Below are 12,962 nucleotides of genomic sequence, written 5' to 3' on the forward strand. Positions count from 1 at the left end.
AGAATCTGTCCAAGGTGCTGAAGTCTGTGTTCAGGGCTACGTCACGTGACTGCGCTTCATCCCTCTGCGTGAGCAAAGATGCCGCGCGCGTGTATTTGTGTGTGTGTGTGTGTGTGAGAGAGAGAGCGAGAGAGAGAGTGTGTGTGTGTGTGTGTGTGAGGAGGGAGGGGGGGCTCCAGTCTTCATAATGAGCAATTCAGCTCATGAGAAAAGCTTTATCTACACGTCTGGCTCGCGAGATCATGCCTTGCGCGTGGATTTTGTGCAACTGAATTGCACCGCCGCGCGGAGCTTTGGCACTCTTTTTTCTCTTTTCTTTTTTTTTGTTCTTCTTTCCCCCCCACGGTTGCAAACATTAGCGTGGAAGGACACACAGGAGTGAGTAGCTGTCCACCAAGTCGGACTCTACATGAGCCGAGGTGCTAAGACGGACATGTAAGAAATCCGCAAGGTTCCCCCCTAGCTTTTTTTTGGGGGGGGGGGGCTCCACAGCCGAAATGCAGAAAGGGATGAGACTCAATGATGGACACATCACCTATCTGGCTCTTTTGGCGAAGAAGGACGGCACGAGGAGAGGTTGCCTGAGCAAAAAAAGCTCCGACAACACGAAATGGCACGCGAAGTGGTTCGCTTTGTTGCAGAATATGCTGTTTTATTTCGAGAACGACTCCAGCTCACGCCCCTCCGGACTGTACCTGTTGGAGGGATGTGTTTGTGATAGGGCGCCGTCACCCAAGCCATCGCTGTCAGCGAAGGAATGCTTGGAAAAGCAGGTAAGATATTGATCCCACACGGAGTTTCCCCCAAGTCCAGCAATGTCAAGTTCAGAGATGAGAGCAGGTGTGACATTGGCTGAAGGAAAACTGCATAGCTGATTGGATTTATCGAGCTGGGTTTACACTAAAGGCGACACCGAGGAGTTTATTTGGAAAACACAAAACAAAATGCAAACGGTAGCTCCTAATTGATCCTTGCTCCCCCAGTAATCAGGTGAACAATAGCTCCATCAGAGGTGGTCTTGCCTTATAGTTGGCTTGACGTCCAGAGTTACGTAATGGCATTACCCTAACTGATTGATTACATCGATTTTACGCCGAAATACCCCGCAGTGTGGCACAAAGCCAAATTGTCATTTGAATAAAAAAATAAACTTTGGTTTGGAAAGGGTCTGCTCGTAAAATCTAATGCTCTTTGCGAAATGTGTAAACACGGAAACTTTACTTTTCTCCGTGCCCGTGCCCAGCTCACTTGTCATGGTGGTCTCAGTATTTTGATGGGTTTGTGTGAGTCTTCATAGATATGTCGTTATTCTTCCGAAACGTCCAGGGCACAATATTTGAAGTATAAAACTTGGGAACTGTAGACTGCACAAACTTTGCAGGCTGCCATCTTTCCGGAGGAGCACTGCCCCTTCCCCCTTTGACGTATTGATTTAATTCCTCGTGTTGATATTAATAGCATCCTACCTTGGCAACTGCGTCTCCCCGCTTTATAGCGGCTTGCTGCGTTTGATAGCCCTCCCATTATCTCCCATCATAATGGCCTTGTTAACGCCAAATCAGGAATGAAAACCAAATTATGACCCCGGCATTCTGCTATTATCAAATAGATCCTTTTTACTCGATTCCTCTTGTCGTTTTGTCACTGAGTAAGGGAAAAAAAGTACAAAAAAACACGTGACAGCTAATAATAACCTGTGGCACCGTCCTTAGCAGCATTGTGACATAAAGTCAACATTAATGGCGACAAAACATTTACCGTATTTCCCAGAATATAAATCACTGTTTTTACTCGTCTGGCTGGTCCATGCCACTTACCTTCCGAAACGATTTATATAATTTTGCCGGACAAATACGCTGCATTTCAACTACGGCCGCTAGATGGCACTGTTTAATCTTGTGACTCAATTGAAAATACTGTACCACCCATAGAAATGGAACGAGAGTAGAACGGACACTCAACTGTGACGTGGTGATTCGAGTAGTTCAGGGAAAAAAAGTTCAGACGAAAATGGCGATTGTTGTTAGTTGCTCCGGTGACAACACACGTCAGTGGGGCCGTAAATGTTCGTACTGCTTCACTGCTCGTTTGGTCGTTACTGTAAAACCTCACTTCAGGGAGTCCGCGACTTGGGGGGAAAAAAAGAATCTGTGACTTGCCGCAAGTCGGTTTAAACAGAGGTTAGCCCGCTACAACGGTCGCGGTTCTTTGCGGTGCGGCGGTTCAAATAAAAATGGCCGCCGCTCTGACTATCCTGCTATGTTGATTTGAATGGGAATGTCTGTTCTACTCATTCTAATTCTATGGCACCACCATATAAATTGACATATATATATATATATATATATATATATATATATATATATATATATATATATATATATATAGCGGACTCTATGAACATTATTCATCATAATAGGTTCTACTCGTTTTAAGAAAAAGTGTTTCCGGGTTGACATGGTGAGCTACGGCGATGATTGGTTGGAGCAGCGCCATGTTTTTCGGGCTGTTGGTTTGTAGGAAAAAAACAAAAGACACACGCATTCGTGTAGTCAATGAGAGAAGTTTTCCGTCTCTACTTTTCTGCAATTTCCACGTTTGTCTGTTGGACGTTTCCAGAGACAACTCTTTAAGAACATGACGACTAAAGCCGTTTCTCTCAAGCTGCCGGAGTTCTGTGAGTCGTCGGCATCGGCTTGGTTCGCCCCAGACAGAAGCGAAGTTCGCATTGCGGGAAATCACCGCGGACGCCATAAAATACCATTGTGCGGTGTCGGCTCTCGGCAGTTCAACAACTACCAGAGTGGTGAACCTCCTCAAAAATCCTCCGCAGCAGGATAAATACGAGACACTGAAGGCCACCTGTTGAAAACTTAGGAATTTTCTGACGCTGAGCGGGCCAGTTGGCTTTTCTCTCTACAAGGCCTCGGTGACAGTAAGCCGTCTGAATTTATGGACAGGATGCTGGATCTCCTGGGAGAGCACAAGCTCGACTTCCTCTTCATCCAACTGTTTCTGCGACAGTTGCCTTCTCAGGTACGGGCTGCTTTAGCCAGCACTGACTGTCGTGCTCCGGCCGAGGAGGCTGATAAATGTTTCCTGGCTGATCAACAGCATTGCGTGGCCGCGTTTTTTCCTGCTAAAACATTTTCATCACTGCCTGGAGACACAAAAGTCGCCGCCGCAGCAGCAGCTCCTCAGGACCACGGCCGGTGTTTTTACCACGCAGAGTTTGTACCCAAGGCCAAGCGGTGCCGATCTCCGTGCAATTTCAGCGCGGCAGGAAACGCCGGGGTCGGCGCTCAGTAGTGGCGATGTGCGTCGGCCGAACTGGCAGGCTGCTCTTCATCAGAGACAAAATCTGGACGGCGGTTCCTGTGCGACACGGATGCGCACAGGAGCATCCTGCCCGCATCGAGAGTAGACATCCTGTGCTGTGGATATGCCCCCCCCCCCCCATGGAAGCCGCTACCGGCAGCCCCATCCGCACTTATGGCACTAGGTACATGGAGCCGTGTTTCGGAGGACAGCGGTTTGGTTGGAACTTTGTGACGGCAAAAGTGGCCGTCCCCCTCCTCGATGCGGATTTCCTATGCGCCTATGAACTGCTTGCTGGTGGATGTCAAAAACCGCCGCTTAATCGACGCTATCACTTTCTGCTCGTATGGGTGTACTCTCAGCGGCGCGGACTCCACCAGACTGTCTAGCATTCTCCCGCCGTAGACGATTTTGTCCGGCTTCTCGCTGATTTCCCGGTCCTTACGCAGTCCACCTTCTCGTCTTCCACTGCCAAGCATGGAGTGGAGCACCACATCACCACCACTGGCCCACCAGTCTATGCTCGGGCTCGGTGCCTCGACCCGGCCAAGGTCACCACCACCAGGGAGGAGTTTGAGAATATGGAGCGTCTTGGCATTATTCGCCGCTCCAACAGTCCGTGGGCTTCACCCCTCCACATCGTCCTGAAGCCTGGCGGCGGGTGGCGCATGTGCGGTGATTACCGCCGACTCAACAAAACAATGACATCGGACCGCTACCCAGTCCCACACATCCAGGATATTTCCGCCCACCTGGCTGGAAAAGTCATCTTTTCCAAAGTGGACTTGTCCGTGGATACCATTAGGTGCCAGTCCACCCGCTGGATGTCCCCAAAATGGCGGGGATCACCCCATTTGGACCATTCGAGTTCCTGCGCATGCCGTTCGGTCTCAAGAATGCCGCACAGACATTCCAGTGCCTCGTGGATTCGGTGCTACAAGACCTGCCTTTCGTTTTCGTCTATCTAGACGACATCCTCGATGCCAGCAACTCCAAAACGATACACCTGTCCCACCTCCAGACTCTTTTCGAGCGGCTCAGCCAGCATGGGCTGATCATCAATCCAGCCAAGTGCCAGTTCGGGCTCACCACCATCGACTTCCTCGGATACCAAGTCACCAAAGACGGGGCGGTACCCCTCCCGTCAAAGGTGGACGCCGTTGAGAACTTCACGTGACTGCTCACCGTCAAGTCCCTACAGGAGTTCCTTGGCGTGGTGAACTTTACCATCGCTTTATCCCCCAGGCTGCTGAACTCATGCGACTACTGTGTGAGGCACTGAAAGCAAGGCCACCAAACACCCTGTGGACTGGTCCGCAGAGAGTGACAAGGCATTTGTGGATGCTAAGACTGCTCTGGCTGATGTAACAATGCTGATGCACCCATCACCCAAGGCTCCGATCGCCATTACCACAGACGCTTCGGACTACGCAGTCGGGGCAGTGCATGAGCAGTGCATGAGCAGTGGGTGAATGGCGCTTGGCAGCCGCTTGTTTTCTTCAGCAGACAGTTATGCCCCAGCGAACAGAAGTATAGCACCTTTGATCGGGAGCTCCTCGCTCTCTACCTCGCCTTTCGACACTTCCGTTCCCTGCTGGAGGCCCGCCAGTTCACGGCATTTGTGGACCACAATCCACTGACATTTGCCATGGCCAAGGTGGCTGAGCCATGGTCCGCACACCAACAACGACAATTCTCCTACATCTTGGAGTTCACCATGGATGTACAGCATGTTGTTGGCAAAACAAAGGTCATCGCCAACTGCCTCTCCCGGGCCATTGCGGGAGCCGTCCACTTGGGTCTTGACTATGCCTGCATGGCAGCTGACCAGGCCACTGACCCGAACGTGCAGGCTTTCAGGATGGCTGTAACAGGGCTGCAGTTAGAGGATGTGGCTTTCGACAACGCTGGCACCACGCTCCTGTGCGACATCTCCATGAGTCAGCCCCTGCCCGTCATTCCCACTGGCTGGAGGCGGTGTGTTTTCGACGCTGTCCATGGCCTCTCCCACCCTGGCAAAAAGCCATCTCAAAGACTAGTGGCAGCCAAGATAATCTGGCACGGGCTCAAAAAAAGACGTGAGAGACTGGGCTGACACCTGCGTGGAGTGTCAGCGCTCTAAAGTGCACCGCCACACCAGAGCCTCCCTGGCACAGTTCCCAGTGCCTGAATGGAGGTTCAGCCATGTAAATGTGGACCTAGTGGGCCCCCTGTACCCCCTCCCACAGTTTTACTTACCCCTTCTCCATGATGGACAGGACCACTCGATGGCCAGAAGCTGTCCCACCGTCATTGGTTTCATCGCTCTATGAAGGCTGCTCTTTGGGCCAGCCTCAACGATAGCAGCTGGGTCAACAGGCTCCCCTGGGATATGTGGGGCATCAGGACCGCCCCTAAGGAGGACCTCCAGTCCTCGTCCGCTGAACTGGTTTACGGACAGCTGCTTGCGGGTCCAAGGGGATTTCGTCCCGAACACCACGGTTCCCTGATCTGCAGCCCATCAACGGACCACGCTCCTAGATAATGCCAGAGCTTTCGCCCTGGTCCCCACTTCGCAGCACGGCCTCCCACAGTCTCACATCCCCACAAGTCTGCAGTCGGCGGAATATGTTTTCTTTGGCCTTGACGCCCACCGTGGACCCCTGCAGCCTCCCTATGATGGGCCATTCCACGTCCTGGAGACCGGGAACAAGCACTTTGTCGTACAAGTCAGCAACAAGCCAGAGCGTATTTCAGTGGATTGCCTCAAACCGGCTCACCTGGACTTGGACCAACCTGTTGGACTTGCCCAGCCCCCACGGCGGGGGCACCCTCCTACCCTGCCCCCACCCCCCAACAAGGCCCCAAAGATTTCTCCACCCCCCACGCCGACGCAGAGTCCCTAAGGCCTCTCCTGTGGGCCCCCCGGCTTCCGCACCCGTTCAGTGAAGCTGTTGCGGCCGGGCAATCCACCCCCCTCCACGTTGGCTTTTTCTATTATTGAGAATTCTAGGGCGACGTATGTAGCGGACTCTATGGACATAATTCACCATAATAGGTTCTGGTCGCTTTAAGAAAAAGTGTTTCCGGGTTGACAGGGTGAGCTACGGTGATGATTGGTTGGAGCAGCGCCATGTTGCTCGGGCTGTTGGTTTGTAGAAAAAATGAAAGATACACACGTTCGTGTAGTCAATGAGAGAAATTTTCCATCTCTACTCTCCTGCAATTTCCACAATATATAGTTGGTTTTTTTTCACAACAATGCATTTTTGCTGAGTGTGATTTATACTCCGGCGCAACTTGTAGTCCGGTAAATATGGTAGTTGTGTATAGCCAAATAGTTGCCTTCGTGCTGTTCAGGATTGCTATTGAAAGAAATACACTTTCGGGCTCAAAAGTGGTCAAGCGGCCGAGAGCTTTATGACTACAGTCACCTTCCAAAATCTGCTCTGCCAGCTGCAGTCCACAGTCCACAGCCAGTGGAGAATTAAAGCTCAAATACTGTCACAGTAAACTAATGATTTTTAATGTGGGTCTCTATTTGCTCATGGAAAAAGAAGGGAAACGCCAACTTCAGTTCACTTTCCAAGTCCTTACACTTTTGATTGGAGGTTCTCAACCCCCTCACCATGTGACAAGTTACTTTCTCCACAACCTAGTGTAAACTTAATTAGACTCTTGGGCATAGAAAAAGAAGCATTTTTCATTCTGGTGTACTGTATCAACCAAATGTCTATATAAAAATTGGCTGGCCAAATTACCTCATTTCATCCTGCAAAGTGCTCAGACACTCACGCATAATGCTTAAAAGTGTTTTTCAGACAATGGCTTGGGAACCAAAGATGAGTAACAAGAATGAAATTGGTCTAATCTCAATATGGAAAAATTAATTTCCAAAGATGCTGCCAAGGTTATTAAGTGAAAGCCATTTTGAGTGCCTGCAATGCAAGGTAAGATGGGAAAAACAAAAACTGCAGGCCACTGGTTTAGTAGCCAAGCAAAAGTGGATAAGGTTTGTGAGATCAGCCAACAAAAATGGTTGGGGTGGTTGGTGTAAGTCATCTATGAAAATAAAACACAAACAAACAAATCAAGATAGCTAGCTAGCTAGATGCAAGATTGAGTCAGGGGAGAGATGCTTTGTTGCTTGTAATTACATAGTTACCCGTAACTTGCATGGTGCTTGGATTTGATGCTGAATTTCTGCCCCGTTAAGCCCGTTTCCTGCCTAGAATCCCGAAACTCTTACAGAACAAGAGGCATGTTCTAATCTGGATGTGAAATGAGGAGGAGAGTGACATCTAAGATGACAGCTGTTCATACAGGCTGCCCCAGCAAATTTATTTCAACAGTGAATCCATTGAATTTGGCTGCCTATAATCACCATAACACAGTCTTCTGTTTAGCATGCGTCCCTTTACACAGTATTATGGAAGCATAACTTGTGTCGGTTGTGTGGCGTGCTTGTGCATGTGTGAGCGTGTGCAAGCAAATTGTACTTGTGCACATGGCACATGTCTCACTGTTATGTGGGTTTGCTCCGTGTCTGCATGTAAAAAGTGTATGAGTGTATATCTGCATGTGTGTAGACTTCATTGTGTGTTGTGTCTGTATGAGTGTGTGACTGCGTTGTTACATTGTGTCCTCCTGCATATATCAGTGTCAGCGAGCTAACCAAGCAGCACTGTGGAAAGGTGAAATGAGGACAGAAAAGGTAACCAATTATGGTATAGTTGTTTGATTGTACACAGATGTCCCTTTTGCTTTTCCTTGATCCATTTGAGGCAACCCTAAATTGATATTTTTAATGTTAGACAATGCACATATGTGGATTACAGTAGAATTTATTGAAGTTAACTTTTTTGGTTGTGTGTGTGCCTTCATATGTGTTTCTGTATGTACATGCATGCATGCATGTGTGCGTGTGTGTGCGTCAGAGACACTGTGGAGGAATGGCTGTGTGAGTGCTGGATCTTATCTGTGTGTGTGTGTGTGTGCGTGTGCGTGTGTGTGAGACAGAGGAGAGGAACAATGCAGAGAATAGATGCCAAGCCAACTGCCAACCGCTATAGCTCCTGCCACCTTGCAGGGCTACAGTGCTTTTTATAGCCTCACCTCCCAAAAGGATCTTTTTCTCATTCTCTCAGTCTCTATATCGCTGCCCCCCCCCCCATTTTCAGCCTATCTCCCCCCTGCTCTCTCTCTCTCTCTCTCTCTCTCTCTCTCTCTCTCTCTCTCTCTCTCTCTCTCTCTCTCTCTCTCTCTCTCTCTCTCTCTCTCTCTCTCTCTCTCTCTCTCTCTCATTTTTCATTGTATTCTTTGGAGTGTTCCACTTTTAAAATGTTCTTATTCCCCATTTAGAAGGAGAGCGACATTTAAGCCCACTGTTACTATGGCAACCCCTATTTGAATCTGAAAAAAAAATGTTTGAAGGGCCAACAAAATGTGCAACAACATGGCTCGGCATTGTGCTTCGCTTAGCAAATACTGCAAGTTTGCTCACATGAAGTGCGTCTGGTTGAGGAGGGGGCTGAAAGGGAGGGCTGGAGACGGAGTCGACTACAGGATGATACATTTGGTTTCTGGAAATCAGAGCGGTGGAAACGCTTGATGGGCTATGTTGTCGAAGTCACTGACAGATAATGTCTCTGTGGCAAAAAAAAAAAATGTAGTGACGGTGTGCTAAATATAGCCGCCTAAAAGGCTTGACACACCAGCTCACAGGAAGCGGAGCTGGGAAGCACATTATTGACAGAGGCCCATTCTGCCGCTCATCAGGAAATATGGAACATTACTCCTCTTCACAGATGATTTGCTTTTGGCATTTGAAAGGGATAAAAATCCAATATATTGGATTTGTTGGGGTCTATTTACAATGCATCAGTGTTATATAATTTGATGCATTCCCACCACAAATAGGCTGAATGTGCTATTATTGCAATGACCACCACTCTGACGATTTGGGGATTTGATAAGCTCTGTTCGGAATGACGGCCACACACCTTGACCATGAACGCCATTATTAAACGTGTGAGACTAATGCAACGGTAGCGTAGCAAGCAAGAGCGCAAGATAACACGGGGAAGAAAAGGTGTTTGTGTTTCTAAACTACAACCGAATCACTAGCAGAGAAAGAGACATGGAGTCACTGGAGAGGCCTCCACCAATTCAGATGTGAGTTGCCAGGTTACAGGCAGAATGTACAGAATGTGCTACATAATGAATCACCAAGAATGTCTCCTGTAGGATCTCTGTCTCGTTCTGTCATGCTCTCTTTTTCTCAAACGCACACATACATGGAGAGACAGAGCAGCGATGTGAAGTTCTCCTTATCTGCATCAGTAGGGATCCCAGATAAACTAGATCAACTGACTGTTGATGCTCTTTTTTTTTTGGCTGTTGATTCCCCCCCTCTTTTTTTTCTCCCAAATTGTATCCCAGCCAATTACCCCACTCTTTCCAAGCCGTCCCGGTCGCTGCTCCGACCCCTCTGCCGATCCGGGGAGGGCTACAGACTACCACATGCCTCCTCCGATACATGTGGAGTCACCAGCCGCTTCTTTTCACCTGACAGTGAGGAGTTTCGCCAGAGGAAGTAGCAGGTGGGAGGATCACGCTATTCCCCCCAGTTCCCCCTCCCCCCGAACAGGCGCCCTGACCAACCAGAGGAGGCGCTAGTGCAGCGACCAGGATACATACCCACATCCGGCTTCCCACCTGCAGACACGGCCAATTGTGTCTGTAGGGACGCCCGACCAAGCCAGAGGTAACACAGGGATTCGAACCAGCGATCCCTGTGTTGGTAGGCAAAGAAATAGACCGCCACGCTACCCGGACACCCTTGGTTGTTGATGCTGTTTGAGAAAGATTTCTCCACTAAGGGGGGTCGACTAAGAAAGAAAAAAAAACTTTATAGGAAGGACTTTTAAATGATAAGGGCCCTTTGGGTGAGAAATCCAGATTACGAAAGCACACTTCACCAAGCACTTCAAAAATATTATAAACTTTGCTTTTTTTTCCTGCATCTTATTGTTTTCCAGTATTACTTCACTGTCACTTTCAACCATGACAACCAGAAGGCTCTGGAGCTACGCACAGAGGATGTAAAGGACTGTGACGAGTGGGTGGCCGCAATCACTCAAGCGAGGTAGGTACCTTTAATGACCTCTCATCACTCATATTTAACCCCTAAGCTAAGGCTATTGAGGAGAAATGAACCATCTTTAGTAAAGAAATTGTTGGGATTCAATCCGATTTCAGTTTGATACTGCCCAATATAATGTAAACAAAGAAATCATTATATATATCATATGCACATGTAGACCAGCTTTGAGGATAGGTGAATAAAGTCTGTTTGGCTTGTGATATGGGGCAAACTAAGTCAAGGGAGGTTTACACTTCCCTGCATCTCTGTTCTGTGAGGATGAATCATAAAGCAACAGATACATCCTCTGTCTAACTGAGTGCACATCACATCCATCAAGTAATACCACAATAAATTTTCTTGCATTATTTACATTGAAAAATGAACTAAAACATCTCAGTCCGATGAGATTGATGTGCTGCCACCACTGGGCACGTGCAATATTTACTCACATGTCACTTTAAGCCACTTCAATCTGTCTACCACATCTTCACTGCATTTTTGCTGATGATGTTTTTGCACCCCATAAGTTGTATTTTTTTGTGGCATGGGGATGCAGTGGGTAGCGTGGTCGCTTGATGGCAAGAAGGTCCTGGGTTCGAACCCCGGGGTTGTCCAACCATGGGGGTCATCCCAGGTCATCCTCTTGTGGAGTTTGCATGTCCTCCAGGTGCTCCAGTTTCCTCCCACAGTCCAAAGACATGTAGGTCAGGTGAATCGGCCATACTAAATTGTCCCTAAGTGTGAATGTGTCGGCCCTGTGATGGACTGGCGGCCGGTCCAGGGTGTCTCCCTGCCTGCCGCCCAATGACTGCTGGGATAGGCTCCAGCATCCAGCTAATGGATGGATGGAAGTTGTATTTTATCGTTAACTGTATTGTATTTTATACCTTATACTGCACATGTTTTGTAATTTTTTTTACACTCTACTTTTTATTGCTGATAGTTTATATTATCTCTTTTATGTCTTATTTATTCTTTGTATGCACATTTTGAGGTTGACACAACCGCAATTTCGTTGCGCTTGCACAATGACGATACAGTTCTTGAATATTGAATTGAAGTTTTACATGAGAAATTAAAATATGCAAAGATTGTTTTAGGGGGAAACAACAACCAGCATAGTTGTTTCATGTTGGGGCAAATTTTTGTTTTTTTTGTTTTTAAGATTTTAGATCAAAACAATACATTATGACCAAATTCATAATACCAGCTATAGTTAAAATTGCTAATTGTTAATCAGTTAACCTTAGATTTAGGGCATAAGAGCTCTAAGGTAAATAATTGGTGAAATCCCCCTTAAAGAACCAGTTTAAAGAGGGGTCATGAAAGCCAAACAGTCAACGAGTAACTGTAAACGTGGGCCATGCACAGGTGTAAAGACAAAAAGACAAGATAAACGCCTTGAAAATCACATTCTTTTTAATTCACTCAACCCCTTTTTTGGAGCCCTTCAAGGTGAGGATTTTATATTTTTACAAGCGACCTTTAGTTTTATTGGATTTCAGTTCTTGTCACCCTCAAATCAACAAAATCAACTCAGAGTCAGATATAACTGCTTATCAGCTCTTATTTAGGGTTGCTGGACTGAAGTGACCTCAAGGGGAGACCAACAGGAGGGACTCTAAGTAGTGTTTGCTTTTGTACACTGGACCAGTGGGGTAGATTTGCTGTTCAGTGCAGGCCCCAATAACATGCGCACAAGTGATGAAGTGGGTAGTGCAGATTTACCGCTCATGCAGAAGCAGCTTTTACACATGATTGGCTAAGCCTGCTAGTATTTGAAGAATTGGTCACATAAGTGCTTTTGCTCTATGCTGATGGAAGGTCTATGGGACCAAACACGATGTTATAAGAGGTCTGCCTTTGCTTTGATAATCCCTTTATGACCCCCATGGAAAATGCATGCTAATGAGGCCCATGTGTGTGTGTGTGTGTGTGTGTGTGTGTGTGTGTGTGTGTGTATGTGTGTGTGTGTGTCTATCTGTGTGTGTGTGCGCGGTGGCTGTATAGTTACAGAAACCTGGCTACCGAGCATGAGACCCTCATGCAGAAGTATTTGCATCTACTCCAAATAGTGGAGACAGAGAAAATGGTTGCCAAGCAACTCCGACAACAGATAGAGGATGGGGAAATCGAGGTAGAGCGACTAAAATTGGAGGTAACTTGTCTTGTAATTTCATGCTACTAATATCTATGTGTGTGTATGTGGGTGTGTTTTCTCCACTGGATAGTAGACAACAGAGCATGGGTGGAGGTTTAGTCTACCTATCTACTCACATGACATGATTATACCTCTACTTACAAATTTGTTTGTAGGCCTATTTGTTGGTCTATGTACTTTACATTATTTGCAGACGTAACACAGACATTAATCAGCAGTTATTTATTAGCTAACATTCACACAGAGAAGCTTTTTGAGATTCCTAAAATGTCGATTGGGGACATTTTAGCCGACCTCCAAAGTTGGTGAGGACTTGTTCCCAATGTCCACACTTAAATCTATGTCAATGCAATAGAG

The 12,962-nt window shown here is 47.4% G+C and overlaps 1 protein-coding gene across 2 annotated transcripts in view; it reads left to right on the forward strand.

The window, feature by feature from the left end:
• The first annotated feature begins 497 nt into the window (after positions 1-497).
• The window catches only part of LOC130111535 (ras-specific guanine nucleotide-releasing factor 1-like), a 51,252-nt gene continuing 38,787 nt past the window's right edge, over positions 498-12,962 (forward strand). For both annotated transcript variants that reach the window (XM_056278758.1, XM_056278759.1), the window contains exons 1-3: positions 498-773; positions 10,338-10,444; positions 12,455-12,602. In XM_056278758.1, the coding sequence (XP_056134733.1) occupies positions 498-773; positions 10,338-10,444; positions 12,455-12,602 (531 nt within the window). The remainder of the gene's footprint in view (positions 774-10,337; positions 10,445-12,454; positions 12,603-12,962) is intronic.

The sequence above is a fragment of the Lampris incognitus genome, chromosome 4 (genome assembly GCF_029633865.1).
Source record: "Lampris incognitus isolate fLamInc1 chromosome 4, fLamInc1.hap2, whole genome shotgun sequence".
Taxonomy (NCBI): Eukaryota; Metazoa; Chordata; class Actinopteri; order Lampriformes; family Lampridae; genus Lampris; species Lampris incognitus.